The 17,858-nt window shown below is 49.7% G+C and overlaps 1 protein-coding gene across 7 annotated transcripts in view; it reads left to right on the plus strand.

Annotated features, from left to right (window-relative positions):
* Nucleotides 1-16,276, plus strand: part of SLC25A48 (solute carrier family 25 member 48) — a 245,147-nt gene extending 228,871 nt beyond the window's left edge. For 2 of the 7 annotated variants that reach the window (XM_064366346.1, XM_064366344.1), the window contains 4 exons: nt 177-434; nt 2,736-2,869; nt 8,973-9,102; nt 15,689-16,276. In XM_064366346.1, coding sequence (XP_064222416.1) covers nt 177-434; nt 2,736-2,869; nt 8,973-9,095 — 515 coding nt within the window. In that variant the 3' untranslated portion in view covers nt 9,096-9,102; nt 15,689-16,276. The other 5 variants (XM_064366341.1, XM_064366345.1, XM_064366343.1 and 2 more) reach the window with 4 other exon arrangements.
* The last annotated feature ends 1,582 nt before the right edge of the window (nt 16,277-17,858 follow it).

Here is a 17,858-nt window from a genome sequence, read left to right on the forward strand (position 1 = left end):
GCAGAGGCTCTTCTTGGGATCTCAGTATCCTGGTTTCAGCTGCCAAGAAGGTCAGAAGATTTGGTGAAAGCCAATAGGCTACATGAGACGGAACTGTCAGAGGGCTGGGCTGGCTCCAGTGCCAGGGAATGTCCAGTCTCTTACCCTTTGCCATCTTCTCTCCCCTGTCTTTGCAGCCAACCTCAGTTTGAAGTCCAGGGCGGTGGCTCTTGGGGAGCAGCCAGTGTACCAGGGGCCTGTGCACTGCATTGCAACCATCGTGAGGAATGAGGGCCTGGCGGGGCTGTACCGGGGGGCCAGTGCTATGCTGCTGAGGGATGTCCCAGGCTATTGCCTCTACTTCATCCCCTACGTGTTCCTGAGTGAGTGGATCACACCCGAGGCCTGTGCAGGCCCCAGCCCCTGTGCCGTGTGGCTGGCAGGTGGTGTGGCAGGTAAGGGCAGCAGCAGCTGGAGCCGCACCCCTGTGCCGGCCACTGCAGTGGGACAGCTGGGGAGCTGGTCATGCCCTTTTCAGCCCTGGGGAGGGCAGGACACATCCCGGGACTCACCCAACAGTTCTTTGCTAGGCACTACTCTGTCCCAGGCTTTCTCCCACCTCATTCTCCTCCGCTCCCCATGTAGCTATGAGAATGGTGGTTCCCATTTGAGCTCATTTGACTTTCAGGCAACAGATATATTTTGAACACATACTCTGTGTCAGGCATTACTAAGCTTTGGAGAGGAAATCCATGATCATGGTTCAGTGTATTGGGTGCTGGCATGCTGCAACCTTTGTAATGTAAGGATGTCATTCATTCTGCAAGGTAGGAATTAGTCTCCCCATTTCACAGATGAGAAAACTCAGGTCCAGAGGTGTTAAGTAGCCAATCCCACGTCATACAGCTGGTGCTGACAGTATATCAGGGACTCTGCAGCCAGAAAGCTTTAAGTTCAAATCCACACTTCATCATTTTGTGACCATGGACTGGTTGCTTAACCTCCCTGCTCAGAGTCCTGCACCACATCCCTCTTTCATTTAAGGTAAAAGTTGACATCTTTGCAATGGTTTTCCAGGCCCTCAGTGACTTGGCTCCCTGTTTCTCACCCACCTCACTTCTACTCCTCTCCCCTTCCTCACCTTCTCCAGCCACTTGATCTCTGCGGCAACTTGACCATGCCTGGCCCTTCCCCAGCCACAGGGTCCTTGTACCTGCTGCTTGCACCGCCTGAGTTTAACAATGTGAAGGCCACTGGGGACTTTGGCAAGGGCCATTTGATGGAGAGAAGGGTGTAAAAACCTGATGGAGTGGGATCAAGAGAGAATGGGATGAAGGATATTGGTGCACCCAAATATACACAACACTTCTGAGGGCTCTGCTATGCTGTAATGAGGAACAGAGAAACAGAGCTGTAGCCAGAGGGGCCTATGGAAGCCAAGAGAGGATGCTGTTTAAGAAGGCTGATATCATAGCATGTTTGATGCGATGGGAAAGATCTAACGGAGAGAAAATCATGAATCCTCCTCCTCTTCCTCTTCCTCCTCCTCCTTCTCCTCTCTCTTTCTCCTCCTCATCATCACAATTTGCCATGCTGTCAGCTCATAGCAAACTCATATCAAAGCTCACGTCTTCGCCACCTAACTACAGTTTCCCCTTCTGGCCCCCTGGTGCCTGTGCTCATGCCCAGCTCCTAGGAAGAGCTCCGTCAGTATCGACTGGCAGAGAGGAGAGCAAGTCCCCATCTGCTCTCACTTCTGGGGAGAGCAGGTGTGAATGGCCTGGCAGGCAAATCTCATTTTGTGATGCCCTTACCCATGGGCTGAGGGACAAGGGAGTATACTGGGGCAGCACCCAGGGAAGTGGCCCCATTGTCCTGGCAGAAGGCACAGGTCGGAGAGGCTCCTGGAGGACCAAGGGCAGGAGGCCGAGGGGACCAGAGGCCGGGATAGGCAGAGGGCCCAAGAAGTCTAAGGTCTCCTTTGGAAGCTACTGGGCAGCAATTACAAAACCATGCAAACCAGTTGCCCTGGACTTTAACATCTATTTGTTTTTCTCTCTCCATCTAAGAATGTGCCAATTGCTGTGTTTATATAATAACCTGACATTGTTTTTCTAGAGTTTACCTGAGCGTATCCCATGAGGATGACCTGGGGCACATGATCCCAAGCCTTCAAAAACCATTCCCTGCTCTGTTTTTCAATCCCCAGGCTGGCCCTTCCTTGGTGAGCAGCCTGTCTGCATGTGTTTGCTTAGCTTCTCTGTGTTCAGTGTAAATTCTGCCTTCAGGGAGCTGCAAACCTTCAGCCTCATGCCTTGCCCTGGACTCTCTTCTGGTGCCCTGAGAAGGTGCTGCCAAGTACCTGTGGAGCCTGCTAATCTTTCCCCAATAAAAGCTGCTAATAAAGACTGCCACATCTTGAGCACTGGCTGTGGACTGGCACTGTGCTCCATGCTTCATGTTCGTCCGTTCATTTGGTCCTCAAGACAGCCCCACACAGATAGGTGCTGCTGCCTCATTTTACAGATGAGAAGCCCAAGGCTTAGAGAAGGGAAGAAACTTCTGCCAAGTCCCACAGTGAGTGGTGAGGGCGAATCAGAAACAGACTTTGCAGGTTCTAAGCCTGAGCTCTGTCCCTTCTCTCAGCTTAATAAGTCTCCGAATGGTAGAAACTTGCAAGGAATTTCTACCATTTGCAGGCCCCTCCAGATCCTAAGGAGCCAGCCCGACACCTGTTTCTTTCTTTCTCTTTGCAGGAGCAATTTCTTGGGGGACAGCGACTCCTATGGATGTTGTGAAAAGTCGACTTCAAGCTGATGGAGTTTATTTAAACAAATATAAAGGTGTCCTGGACTGTATCTCCCAGAGTTACCAGAAGGAAGGTCTTAAAGTAAGCCCACAGCAGGCCTGCCGGGTCAGTGTCTGTCCCTGGAAGGTGGCTCACACATTTAGGGGGATGTGAGAACATAGAGAAGGGAATCGGGGACACAGGGGCTGGTGGTGATTATGTATCAGGCGCCACAAGCGGGTGCTTCTTCAAGCACTTCACCGGGGTGGTCTTTTCACGTGGCCAGTGGAGGAGGTAGGTGCACGGCTGACCTGACAGAGCTCAGAGAGGGCTGGTAAGCTGCCCCCAGTCACACAGCTGGTCCATGGTGGAGCCTGGTCCTGTCTGTCTGTCACCACAGTTCGCCTTCTCATCAAGATAGGCTGGGCGGTCCTTCCTCACAGCTCAGTGCCTTCCCCACCCCGCCACCCTGTGAACAGTCCCAGAGCCACCTTGCCTCCTTCCTGTCCTCAGCCAGCTTGTCTTACCAGCTCCAGGCCCTGTGGACTGTCTCCTGCTCTCCTACCTGAGCCCCGACCCCAGACCTCTGGCCTCGGCTGAGGAGGCAGCCTCCAACCCGCTTCCCTGGGCTTTGTCTCCTCTGTTCTTCCTACAGCTCGAAAGCTTAACCTAATACACAATCCTTCCCACTACCGGAAAAGGTGCTACCCCAGGACAGACCAGACTTCCATGTCTGGTGTCCAAGGTTATAAACAGATTCCTCACCCTCCGGAGAAACCATCCTGCTGGCTGTTTCTTGCATGGGCTCCTTGCTTTCTTGGTGTGGCTCTTAGAGTCAGCAGATGTGCCTTCAAAGTCAGATGTAGCTACTGTGAGCTGGCAGAATCCAAGCAAGTGGCTTCGTGTCTCAGGGCCTCAGGTTCTCCCAGCATGATCATCCCTTCCATGAGGGGCAAGGCGTTTGTGGGTTAATACAGAAAGCTCTCCGTTCAGTATGTAACCCATAGGGAAGGTTAACCCTTTCTCATTGGCATTAGTATTCTCAGTATTGGTTTATTAGCGCCAGGGTTACCCTGGAGCTCTGAGTCTTTTCTCACATGGCTGCCACACCCCAGGCCCTGCCACATGAATCTGCCCCCTCCTTCCAGGCCCAGCGCAGTCCACCACCGTCCCCAGAACCCATGTCAATGTCTTGCTTCTCCTGTACCTCTCTCAAGGCTCTTCTCACACACCACCACGGGCGACAGTGCTTTCTATACCTCCTTCTCTGTTTCTTACAGCAAGTTTCCTGAGGTCCTGTTTTATGCCCTCCCCCAACTTGGGAAAGATCCAGAGTTGGGATGACCCAGTGTTGAGGTGAATGACTAACATGCCACGTGAGAGGGATGAGATGCAAAAGCTAGATCAAAGGTCCACATCTAAAGTACAGAACTACCAGAAGTCACTGCAAAGTCCAGCCCTTAGTATTCAATAATGGATCAATCACCTCTGTAGAGGATGGGGCGATCTTATTTGATGAAGGCTCCTAGGGAAAAATGCCTTAGGGCTTTAGTTTTCAAATGCTTATTTTTAGAGAACCTCATCTGTGGTAGGCACAGTTCTAGGAGCTGGGGACAGAGCAGTAAACAAAAGAGAAAAAGCCCATGCTCTGATTAGCTAATGTGGCAGTGAGCCAACAGTGAGACCTGTCCCAAGGCTGCATTCATAGAAGTATAGTGGGTAGGATAAGGGAGGTGGAAGCCTCTGCCCTGACCAGATTACAGCTGGAATGTTGCATCCACCTTTGGTCACTGCCCGTTAAGCAAGACCCTGGTGGTGCCCAGGAATGAAGAGTAGGATATCATAGCAAGTGGGGAAAGGCTGGACCCCAGGACTCTGGTTAGTATGAGAAGATGTGATACAGAGGAAACTTGATTTCTGTCTTTATGTGTTAAGGATGGATAAACTCAGGGCTTCACTATTCTCGTTGGTTTAAATTCCTTTTTAAAATTTTTAACAAGAGCTGCTCTGACAGAGGGTGAAACCCAGCCCTGGTGCAGCCTCAATTGTCTTTTGTATCTTTTGTATCTTTTGTTTTGTTATTAGCGGAAGTGCAGTTTGTGATTTAGCCAGAGTGCAGAGAGATATAAAAGTGTTTCAAATAGATGATTCATTTTTATTTGAGATGTTTTTGTCTACTTCCCCAAATATGAATGTGTCATAATTCTTTAAAAGTCTGTAGAGGCAAAATATATTGCTGACATTATTTCCTCCGAAAGTACCTGTGCTCTCTGAAGAAAAATGAAGTTCTGGAAGTCAGCTGAGTTCAGACTATTGGTTTCTTCGTCTCAATAGCATTTGGTCTGTAGTGTTGGATCAGAGACAGATTTGCAGTCAAGATAATAATACTCAGCTTGAGTAACCACTGCATGATCAGGCCGTTCAAGGTTAATTTTTTAAAATTTGTATTAAGAGGTTAAAAATCGGTGACATATGAACATAGGAAGCTTCCAAAAGTACATAAGGATGTACTGTCTCCATGTCCTGCCTGTAGTCCCTGTCCTCGCTCAAAGGCAATTACCGTAAAGTTTCTTGTGATACATTCCAAAAATATTTACATTGTATACAAGAATATATGTGTATGTATATATCTATGTATGCTTATATATGTGTTTACTTACGAACATCAATAGTAACATAAACATAACCACACCATCTAGAACAATCAGGTTGTCTCAAAGGCATTTTTTTTTGAGACAGAGTCTACTAGCTGTGTCACCAGGCTGGAGTGCAGTAGCATGATCTCAGCTCACTGCAACCTCCGCCTCCCAGGTTCAAATGATTCTCCTGCCTCAGCCTCCTGAGCTGCTGGGATTACAGGCACACACCACCACACCCAGCTAATTTTTGTATTTTTAGGAGAGATGGGGTTTCACCATGTTGGCCAGGACGTTCTCAATCTCCTGACCTTGTGATCCCCACACTTCGGCCTCCCAAATTGCTGGGATTATAGGCGTAAGCCACCGCGCCCAGCCATTCAAAGGCAGTTTTCTAGCAGCTGCAGGAGGAGGAGGTAGAGAGGATTCCCCCAGTGCCCCAGGGATGCCTCCAGTTCCCAGCTGGCTTGGGCTCTGGCCACATGGAGCATTCCTCCCCAAGCATTCTTGGCTGTGACTGGCAGAGGCAGATCGCAAAGCCCCAAACCCATCATCATCCAACCTGTTCTTACCTTCCTATGGAAGGAGAAGTTGGTGACAGTAAAGAATTAGAAAGGCATTAATCATGATGATGGTGACCAATTTGAGTAGTTCTTTGTAACCCACTTAGGGATGATCAGTGGTGCAGCCTTTGTGGTAGGGAAAATCAAAAGTCCATGGACTTGTCGGGGCATCCCCAAGTAGAAACAGAAGAAAAGTCTAGTAGTTTTGGAGCCATTCTCTGCCGGCTGTGATGGTTGTCTTGGGCTACATGGGCCATAGCTCTGAGTTGGAGAGTTGTCATCTGAAATAACGAGGCAGGTAAAGCACCTTGGTATTCTTGGCTCTGTGGAAGCGCTGCTGTGGAGGGGCTGTGGCAGTGAGATGAGGCTGGATGAAAGAGAGAGGGCATTTGTATAGGTAGACAGCTTCTGGAGGCACCAGGGCCAGCTGCCCTGGGGTGCTGTCCCTGGGGAATCAGAGCCTTCCTCCCACTCTAGGAACCCCCCAATTGCAGCCACCAGGACTCTTTCAGTTCAGAGGCTCTTTCATGTCCAAAAGTTCATTTATTCATTTATTCATACATTCATTTACTCATCCATCCATCCATCCATCCATCCATCCATTCATCCATCCATCCATCCATTTGTTCACTGGTTCATTTAATGTGTTTATGAAAGGTCTACTCTGGGCTAAGTGCTTGCAGGTGCTGGGGCTTCAGAGGCAAACCACACACACAGCCCTGCATTCACTGCCCTGACTGTGTTGGCTAACCCCACCCTCACCCCTGTTGTCTGTCCTTCTGACAGATGAGTCAGGGACACTTGGAGAACAGTGTGAGGAGTGCTGTGATGGGGAGACACTGAGTGCACAGAAGGTGAGGGGCCATCATCCACCTGGAGGTGACCATGGGGACACTGCCAGGCTGCAAGCCAGGCCTGGAAAGCACTCCAGGCAGAGGGGACCAGAAGAGGCTCCGTGGATGAAGAAGGCTGGCCCCTCAAAGGAATGACAGGCTGTTAACCTGCCCAGAGTGTCAGGTGTGAGAGGTTGCCCAGAGAAAGTGGAAGGGAGAGCATGTGGGTCCTTGCAAGCTAGGGAAGGGTGTGGACTTGACCTTAGGCCATAGGGAGCCATTGAGGCTTTGTAGGGTGGGAGTGAAGAGGGGCTTGGTCTGGAGGCCGTATGCTCTGGAAGCACTGGGTAAAAGCTGGCAGGTCTGCACTTTGTTTGCCTTCTGTGGGCTCTGCAGTAGAACAGGCCACAGCTGCTGGAGGGAGGACTGTCTGCCTGCCTGAGTGACCCAGAGCTCCTGCAGGGCCTGGTGCTGTGGGACAAAAGGCTCACACTCCAAGCTGGGTCCTGCCTGCCTCCACCTTGCAGAGCAGAGCCCAGCCCAGACCCACAGGGGAGCCTCTGTGGTCACTGGACATGGAATTTTCCTCTCAGGGTTTGACCCAGTTGCTGGCTGTTATTCAGTCACTGTGGATGAGCCTGTGGAATTTCAGAAAGGTCAGACGTCAGAGAAGAGTGCTAATGTTACCAGGATCTCGCCTGCACCCCAGCTGAACAGCGCAAGGGCTTGGCTGAGCCACTTGTTCCTCCCTAGGGATCCTTGTCCATCAGCTCCTTTCCCAGGGCCACGCTGCACCCTGGAGGCCGCTGTGAGGTGCAGGCACCTCTCCTGAAGGAAGGTCACTTGATATCGGAGCCAGTGACAGAGGCCTGCACCAACTGTGATACCACAGTGCCCAGAGACTGAGGAAACTGGGGAAGTGCAAAGGGCTGGTTTCTACTCCTTAAAAATGACCAGTTCTGTTTCTCAAACTTAGAAAATCATACATTAAGTAGAGAGTAGGTTTCGATTTGTGCCTGACAGTTCTCAAGTCACTTACACTTGTGTGGGGACTTGCTTTTAGATGGTTGTTTTTCCCAGAGGACGCATTAACGGCCAGCTCCTCTTCACCGTCCCCCTCGCCAAAGCTCTTATCTGCTCTCATCATTTTCTGGGTCATGTTGTGATTGTTCCTGAATAGGGCTTATCTCCACTAATAGGTTAGAACTGCTTGAGGGTTGGAACCACATCACATTTAGGAGCTGACACCCAATACCATGCAAGAAGCTTGAGGCAGGAAAAAAGATCATGGGCAGTGTTTGGGAAGCATCACATAATACTCCCGAGAGATGGAAGACAAATATAGGTGTCATGGAGCAGCTAAGGCAGAGTTATCAGCTCATCAGCACAGGCCATTCTTCCTGAGCGTGCATCCTAGTGATACAGATTGAGTCCTACTCCCTCTTAGCTGATAGACCATTGATAAGAATAAGGAGGGTGATGATGGTAATCAGCAGTTAAGGCATGCTTCTACTGTATGCCAGGCACCGTGCAAGTGCTTGAAAAGCCTCACCTCATTTAGTCCTTCTAACATCCTTATCAGGTCAATTATGTTATTAACCCCCTCTTACAGTTGGGAAAATTGAGTTCCAGAGAATTTGCCATTGGCCCAAGTAACACAGCTACTCAACGGGAAAGCTGTGCCTCAACCCATGTCTGCAGAGTCTTAAGCACAGCTCGAGTTCTGTTCTCTACCACTTTGGGGATGTCCTGTGAAGCCCCTGCCACAGTGAATGGGCATGGCTGGGTGCTCTGTCTACTTAGGGCTTCCAGATTCCCGAGGATCATGTGTCTGCATCTGTGTGTGTGTGTGTGTGTGTGTGTGTGTGTGTGTGTACACATGAGAGAAGGAGAGAGAGGGGGCAATTTAAAAAGCATATGTAGGTGTTTGCCAGACCCAACAGCTTGCCTGTAGTGTTTAGTGCATGTGTATCAGGGTCTGGGAGGAAAAGCATTATCAGGCATGACATGGTTCAGGGCAGGGCGTGACTGGGACTTACTGCTCTGTCCGGGAACAGGGCCTGGGTGTGCCAGGTGGTGGAACGGCCCACTACGAGCCGTTCTCTACCACTCCTCAGTGGCCCTACAGAGGGTGTGGGTCAGTCCCCTGCAATAACTGGGCCCCTGTGCAAAGGTGTTTTTCAGAGGCATCACTGTGAACGCGGTGCGGGGCTTCCCCATGAGCGCGGCCATGTTCCTTGGGTACGAGCTGTCGCTGCAGGCTATCCGCGGGGACCACGCCGTGACAAGTCCATGAGCGCCAGGTCAGTGTGCTTCCGTCCTGGCCAATTGTGCCTCCTGGAAACTTGAAACTCTTTTTTTTGTCATGAGAATGTTGTGACCTTCTGAAATGTCCTGTCGTTTGTCACATATCTAATCTGTGGTAGGCTGGGGCCATCCTTCTCGTCATCAAACAGCAGTTCATAAATAACCACCAGTGACTGTGGTGTGCTGGGTCCCCAGGGACCGAGTCTGGCACAGAATGTGCCTGTTTCCAGACAGCTCACCTATCCATCTTCCCATCCAGCAGTTTCAACACTCCTTGCAGAGAAGGGCTTTTACCTTCACTGTGCAGATGCAGTGACCCAGGCTCATAGGTGAGGACTGCAACCAGGAAACCCGCAGGGGGCCATCTCCCCGCCTCCCTACTGAACTGAGAGCCTGACTCAGAGCCACCGACAGGCTCCCAGAGGATAGGTCTCTGCCACCATTTCTTGCCTCCCATACTCTCTTTCTTTTTCTTTCTCATTGCAGAAAGATCACGGTAGCCTGAGGACTCTTCTAAAGACAGAAATCTGACTCCCATGCTCACGCGCCCTACTTGGCTCCCCATTACCATGTAGATAAAAAGCCTTCACACTGCCTCCTCTGGCCTCATCCCTCACCACTGTTCTGAATGTCCCACCCTCTCTCTTGCCCCTAGGTCTTTGCTCAGGCTGGTCCCTCTGCGTGACATCCTCTTCTCGCTCCTTCCCCACTTGTTCTTGGCTTCACCAGCTCTTTGTCACCCAGGCTGTAGAAGTCTCCTCCTTCAGGATGCCGGCTTGCTTTCTCTGCTGGGGTGAGTCGTGCCTTCTGCAGACCATCCCCCACCCCCACCCCCACTGCATCCTAAGTGCCGGAGGGCGCCCTCACTTCCCAGGCAGGGCTGCTGCAGCCATCCCCACCTTTGCACTGATGGTACCTGGCACAGAGCCCGGCACACAGAAGACCACTCAGCAGTGCTGTTGGATGGGTAGATGACCAGCTCCCTGTATCCCCACAGGCCTCCTCTTCCTCCTGTGCTTTTTACTCCTCGTTGCTCCTTATCTGGTCCCAAACTGGCTACCTGTAAAGCCCAGAAGACAAAGTGGGGGTGGACTGAACTTTCTAGTCGACCAAGAGGCCATTTGACATCAGCCTTAGTTACCACAAACTCTCCTAGGAAGGATGATCTTTGTCTCTAAAACCTCACTGCTGCCTCCCCTGTGAGCTGGCAGGGGCGTTCTCGTTCTCGGGACAGCAGAGCCCTGCCGTGGTGCATGGGCGGTGCCAGAACCTGTACAAAGGGAGGGGCCTGACCAATCAGGCTGACTGTAGTGAGCCCAGAACAAGCCCCAGAAGCTGGCTTCAAATAAAACACTCTCCACTTTTTGCTAAAGCGGCGACATTCACAGCTTTTCTGGCTTTTTGCCCTTTCTTATAAAAGGAAAACGGTAGCAACACAGTCTGCATAATTAAACATCTTGAGTGAAGAGTTACTGCATTTGGGTGGCATCCAGGACAGGGAAGGAATTTGTCTTATTCTTAAAGCTGTGCTCAGATATTGGTCATTTCCCCCTTTTAACAGAGAAAAGTAATTTCTTTAAAAATCCTATAATAAACGCTATGCATTTTTGTTGTAGAAAAAAATAGAAAATTCAAATAAACAGAAAGAACAAAATAACAAGACCTGCCATCACAAGACCTTGTTATTATCCTTCCAAGGCTGTCTTATGTGTATTTCCCAATCGGGATCCTGCTTTCTACAGTGTTTTACAGCCCTGTCTTCCCAGTTAGTAGTTTCGGACCATATTCCCATGTCATGAAATCTTCAGCTACAAGATGGTTTTATGCCAAGACCTCCCAGATCCCAGAGTGGCTGGATGCCTGCCCAACCTGTGGTACCTGCCACTGTGACCAGCCTGGTGATTAACTGCTTCAGGACAAAGGAGGAAGTTTCTAGCAAGCCAATCACGATTGTCCTGCATTTGGCCTTTCACAAGCAGTGACCAACCCCAGTGGAAGCTTTTCTTTCTGAAAGCGCTCTTTCTTGTGAGGAGCATGGCTGCCTATCGGCCTTAGGAGGGAGGACTGCTAAGGCAGGGAGGAGGCTGCTGCCTCCTGGTGGGAGAGGGAGGTTCCCGGTCACCCGTCTGCAGATTCATCTTAAACAAGTCTTGCCCATGGCATTCAACTTCCTGCTCTAACCCGAAACACTAAGGCCTTTTAATGAGACTGGATCTTAATTTACCAAGTAGCTCTTGGTAAATTAAGATTTGGGCAGGCCATGGTCAGGCAGCAGTCACACCCACTCTTTGAATGCCTCCCACATTGTCTAGACCCAGGACAGAGTGAGACGGCGTGTATTAAAGATCTAGGGAGGCAAGCAGTCCCTAAGAAGTGGCAGGGTGGGGACCATCTCAAGAGTTCCTGGATACAGATGGCAGGGATGACTTGATAATTGTTTCTAAGCGCTTGCAGGAGATAGATGACCCAGCTCCAGCAGCGCCAGGTTCCTTCCAAGAGCCAGGCGCAGAGATCTCCCCCAACTCCCCTAGGTCCTATGCGGGAAGATCAGTGACCTTTGGTGGTAGAAGTGGCGTCTCATCCACTCACCAGCGGCTGGCTTGTAGACTTGTCTGTGACTTATGAGTCCGACAGGTGTCCACCAAGACCGGCCCCCAGAGCTTCCTGGAGTAACGCTGGTCTGCCCTCTGTCCTGACATGCACCCTCCAGACCTCATTAGCCTACCTTCAGTTTCAGGAAAACCCATGTTCAAGGAAAGAAGATACAGTCTTCTTATGATACCTTTTTATACCTTTTCTGAACATTTACAAGTAGCCCCGGCATCCCTGAGAGCCTCTGCCAGTTTGTACTTTGCCTCTTGGTGCTTCACATACCCAGTCTCTAAATGGGTTGTTTGACCCCGAGATCCAAGATTTCAAGACTCCAGTTAGATGACGTTCTTGTCTTTCCTCCTTTTTCCCAGGGCTTCATTCCATTAACAGGTCAATGCAAAAGTGTCTGCAGAACCCATGGTGTGAATTTACTGAAGAGAAAGATGGACTTCCTACCAGGTGGGCCTTCAGCCAAGCATGCTGTCCTCAGAACCCCTTCCTCCTTCCTTCACAAGCACTCTGATCCTCACCCTGGCGGGGGCAGTGGAGCTCCTGCCTTGGAGGGATGCAACTGACCATTGGTCAACTGATCAACTATTTTGGTTTTGGATTTGCACTGGGTAACAACAGACGAACAGACCAGAACAAAACAAAACTGGATTAAATTGGCTCTGCCCCCATGGCTGTTGTAAACTCACTGGGAATTCACGGAAGAGCTGGAGTTGGCTCTAAGTTTCCAAATAAAAGCATTAAAAACTTCTTCACATTGTTTATGTAGCAGATGCCTCTGCCTGGCTTCCAAGAGAGGCACCTGACCACTGTCATTCCTCTATCTGTTCAGGCCCCTGTGGGTATTACAGGCCCAGAGGGAAACCCCCTTCACACAGGTGAGGAGAGAAACTGACAGGGGCAGCCTGGCTTCTTTTTTCCCAGATGCCTAAGGTCAGCAGGGGAGGGCATAGCAGATGAAAAGGGCAATGAGGGACAGAAACCTAAGGGTTCTCCCACCCTGAGCAGTGACACATGTTGGTGACTTGCTTCAGAGAGGCTGGCCCTGAGCTTGGTTGGGGTGGGCACTCTCTGGGCCTTATTTTTACATGGAGAACTAAACAAAACAAAATAGTTGGTCCACAGTCTGGTTTCCAGAGTGACTTCATTGTTCTAAATTTTATTCCCTGCTAGAGCCACGTGGGGAGGCCATTACTATTTTGCTGTTATGTGGCTTGAGTCCCTGCAGCCTCTCCCAATTCTATGCCCACAACAAGCATTCCCAGCCAATCGTAGAGCCTTTCTTGATGAGCTGAATGGTGCCTCAGAGTCCTTCTCAGCACAGTGCCCCGGCAGCCACCACCAGCTGCACAGAACTGTCATACAAAATAAATCTATTTGCCATCCCTGGCTTAAATCCCAGTGCAGGAAATGTCCCCAAATTTGTTCTTTTTTCTTTCCCTTGTAAAGGTCTTCCTTGGTTTCTCCACTACCCTGTTCCCTGACCATCCCCTGCCTTTGAGTGATTTGGCATGTCTGAAAATTCTCTGCCTTAATAGACCCAAGACAAAAACAATGCTATGGTGCAAACAAGTTGAAAGTGTTCAGTCTCTTCGCTAAAACCTGTTAGTGGAGCAGAGGTTTCCCTGCTTGAAATAAAACTGTCAGCATGCCCTCCTCAATCTTTCTCTTCACAGCCTGTAGGACTGCAGGGTCCCCTGGGCATCTCTGTAGGCTGCAGTTCAAGCTGCCCACCCTCCAGCAGTGGGACATTCATTCATTTGTTCAGTCATCAAACATTTGTTGAGCAGGTGCTGACCTAGGTGGTGGGAACAGCCACAGGGGATTCCGGTGGCACGCCATTCTGGTGCATTGGAGAGGCTCTATTGACTGGAGAGACGAGCCTGCCTGTCTGCCCCAGCATCATGGCCTGGGTGGGCATGGAGGATGTGAGTAGAGAGATGTTTCTGGCACCTGGTTCATCACTGGGTAGATCTGAAGTCTCTGCTCTAACGCATTCTAGAATGTGTTTCTTAAGTCTGCCTCAACTGGACCATTTCCCAGTGCTAGGCGTGGTTGCACAGTTTGTTTAGCAGTGGTGCTGTGTCCAGAAGGCCAACTGGGGTCTTCTACTGGATGCTTCTGATGAGGCTGAGATGCAACAACCACCTTCTTCAGGTGTCTGAGCCTTTCCTAGTTTCTATTAATCATCACGGCACCTCTTGATAGTAGGAGGAGGTAAGTAGAGAGAAGCATGCTGATCCAGTTTACAGATGAAGAAACTGAGGCTCCAACATAACCGAGCCCCAGCTCAGGACTTCACCACCAATCACATTTGATAATCTTCCTGGGCTACACTCCCCTGCTGTCCAGCCCAGGGAACATCACCGGCAGCCACGATGATGGCTATTTTGTGGTGTGCAAAAGATAAAGTTGTTGGGGCATGTAAGTGTGGAGTCTCAAACTGCTATTGAAGGCCTCCTATGAACCACATCAGAACTGCCCTTCTGGACTCACCTCCCATTGCTCTGGTCCAGGTTCCCTGTGCTCCCATCATTTCCCTCATCCCGTCCAGTGCCAGGCATATAATGGGCATTTAAATGTTTGCTGAAAGAATTCCCAAGTGATCCAACCAGCCTGCTGAGCCAGCTGCTTTCTGCCCAGCACCCTCTAGGCTTCCCTGCCTCTGTGCTTTTCTTTAACCTATAGGACACTCTTACCCCCAGCATCACCAGACACAGGAATGCTCCCTGTTTTCGGCCCAGCTCAGATGCTTTAAGCCCTTAGGTGTTTGGGTTTCCTAGATTCTCTCTCTGTCTCTTCTCCCAGCAGCATCCATGGCCCTTCCAGCTACATGACCTCTCTGGCACTGTGTCCCTCCCTGTGCTACAGTCATGTCTGTGTGCCCTCTCTTTCTCACCGGCCTGTGCCCACCTTCACAGCCAGGGCTGAGTTGTCCTAGGCCTTAGATTCAGTATAGCAGCAAGCACGAACAGGGTTTAGAATAAAGGAAAAAGAAGAACAAAAACCATTACCATATACAGCAGCAGTTCTCAATAGCAGCCTCTTTCACTCCTAAAAATTATTAAGTGCCCCAAAGAAGATCTGCATATATATACCAACATTTACCAGAAATTCAAGAAATTTCAAAAATAAGTATCCATTTAGGTATAATAATAAACCCATGACATTTTACATAAATAACATTCTATATAAATAACGATTCTTTCTAAACCAACATAATTAATGAGAAGACTTGCATTGTTTTCTCTTTTTGCGGCTAATTCTGGCTTAAACAGAGGGCAATTGTTCCCCTGTCTGCTTTTGCTTTTAGTCTATGGGTTATCTCTTGCAATGTAGCCTTTGGGAAACTCCATTGTATGCTTGTGAGAACATGAGATTGAAAAGAGCAGATAACATCTTAGTGGTCTATGAAAATAGTTTTGACCTTGTGGGTTCCCTTTGAGAACTGTTGCCCTAAAGGAAAAAAAAAAAAAAAAAAAAAAAAAAATCCCTCACCCAAAGGCTGATACCCAGCAGAACCGCCACTCGGTGGCAGCAGAGGTCAACCAGACCCTCCGCAGGAGTCTGTGTCTGGGAGTGCAAGACCTTGGCCCTGAGGGGAGAGCACCAGGGCCCGTGACACTTCTCTTCCTGCTTCCTGGGTGTCTCCATCTCCCGTGGTGTTGCCCTTTTCCTTCTCTGTGGTGGTAAGAACTTCACAGAAGGGAGACCTTCCCCTTGGATTCCCGTTACAGGTGGGCCATCGGCTAACTGCGTGCTCTTGCAGGTGTCGGCGCCCCCGAGCCTTCTGTAAAATGGACACACTGGTCTCCCTTACCTAACTTGCACAGCTTTCATAAGAATCAACGGCAAAAGTGGTTTTGTAAACTGTAAAGTGCAAAACATAGGGGCTGGAGGAAGGGGGGCACGGTGAGATTTTTATGGTTTCTGTTATTTGCCTGCCTTCTTCTCTGAGTCTGGGTTGTTTGCTTTTTCCAGGAGGTGAACACAGGGTGACTCCAGTGTTCCCTCACCTCTGCATGTGAAGCCCTGAGAGCTGCAAAGGTTTGGCCTTTGGCCCTCCGAGTGGACACCAGTTAGCAAGCATGGGCTAGGATGGTGCAGACACTGATGTGGCCCTTCTAATGCCTGAGATGCCTCATGAGTCATTGATTCAAGCCTTCCAAGGTTCTGACCCCCAATGCCCACTCTGCTAGGCTGGCATCAGAGAGGTTTCCAAGAAATGTTTGGTCCAGCAGAGAAGTCCAGACCCTGAACACCAGGGAGCCAGAAACTAGCCAGAGAGATGTTGCTTCGCTCCTCTGGCTGGGCCTGGGGAGGGGCCAGTGAGCCACGCCCTCAAGTCTCAAGTCCCACATCCCCGTGCCTCTCCTCTCCTCTCAGTACCGACCAGGTTTCTCCTCGCTCCTGCACCTGTGGATCCTGAGGACAGCGGCAGCGCCTTCCTCACCGCACACTGAGCCCAGAGCCTGCTCCTCACTGCACACTTACTAGTGTCTGTTGAGTGATTAAATCACATCCTCAGGTCTGCAGCAAATAAATAAAGCTTTCTTTATTTTTTGTTAACTCAACTGAAATTTTTTTTCAAGCCGACAACAGAAAAAAATAATTTTGCTATTTCAGGGTAAAACGTAGAAAGTCCAAGTTAAATGCTCAATTCAAGATTTTTTCCTTCTCCACTTTCCCCTGGGGTTGGCTTTAAATCCGGGGGGTGGGGATTGGGGATTTGGGATTTAGGGAGAGGCTTCAGGGTCCTGGGAGATGCTCTGTCCTACCCTGGTGTTCTTCCTGGCTAGTCCTGGGCATGGCTTTCCCTCCAGGGTGGCTTCTGTAGAAGCATCTTCAGTCCCACTTGGCCCCAGACGCGTGGTCTGCATATATACCCATCCCAAGGCCTCTCCAGGCTTATGACCCTCCAAGACATATCAGTGCTCCTCTCTGCCCCGTATGAACATCTTTGGTTTCTCCATTGGAGCTATTCGGGGGGCTGCATCAAGCCCACCTTCCTAGGGCCTGTGGGTGGTCCTCCCTATACCCCACCTTATGTGTGGTGGCAAAAGGCATTCTCTTTTCATGCCATCTCCCAGGGCGTTCAGGGCACGCAGCTCATGTGCCCTTCACTCTCAGTTTTCTACCATCCCCTGGAGTTCTGCACCCTACCCCGAGGCTCTGCTGGGGGCCAGGCAGAGAGCCCTTCTCTAGGGAACTCAGCCGTGTCTGCCCTCATCCTCTCCTCTCTGACTTCTCTTCCATAGCCCAAGGAGTTACTTCCTATCCCAGGGCTAGGAGAGTTACCATTAGAAATTCTAAAGCCAAGAAGTAACCTCTGTGTCAATAGCCTCTATACCAGTAAGTGCAAAATCTGACAAAATCCAATCTCATTCATGATTAAAGTGCTTAACAGACTGAAAATAAAAGGGAATTTTCTCAGCCTAATAATAAGCATTTATGAAAAGTCCACAGCTCACATCATATTCATATTTAATTGTGAATGACTGGATGCGTCCCCACTAAAATCAGGAACAAAACAAGAATGTCTACTCTCACCAACTTTTATTCAGCATTGTATTGGAGGTTCTAGCCAGAAATTAGGTGAGAAAATGAAAGAAAAGTCATCCAAATTGGAAAAAGAGAAGTAAACTACCTCTATTTACAGATGATATGATGTGGTATAAAGAGTGATGTTTGCACAACATGCCAATATACTAAAATCCATTGAATTATACACTTTCAATGGGTGAATTGTATTGTATATGGTATATGAAGCATATCTCAATGAAGCCATCTTTTTGGGTTTTTTTTGTTTGTTTGTTTTTTAAATAGGGTCTTGCTCTGTCGCCCAGGCTGGAGTGTAGTGGGGCAGTCACGGCTCACTGCACCCTCGACCTCCTAGCTCAAGCGATCCTCCCATCTTAGCCTCCTAGTGGCTGGGACTACAGTTGCATGTCACCATGCCTGGCTAATTTTTGTATTTTTCATGGAGACTAGGTTTCACCATATTGGCTAGGTTAATCTCAAACTCCTGGACTCGGGTGATCTGCCTGTGTCAGCCTCCCAAAGTGCTGGGATTATAGGCATGAGCCACTGTGCCTAGCAAAAGCCATCTTTTTAAGGTGATAAAAACAAAGAATGAAGCCCTTTGGGTCCT

Source organism: Aotus nancymaae, unplaced genomic scaffold (genome assembly GCF_030222135.1).
Source record: "Aotus nancymaae isolate 86718 unplaced genomic scaffold, 86718_ANA_hifiasm-v0.15.2.pri h1tg000064l_1, whole genome shotgun sequence".
In the NCBI taxonomy this organism is placed as follows: Eukaryota; Metazoa; Chordata; class Mammalia; order Primates; family Aotidae; genus Aotus; species Aotus nancymaae.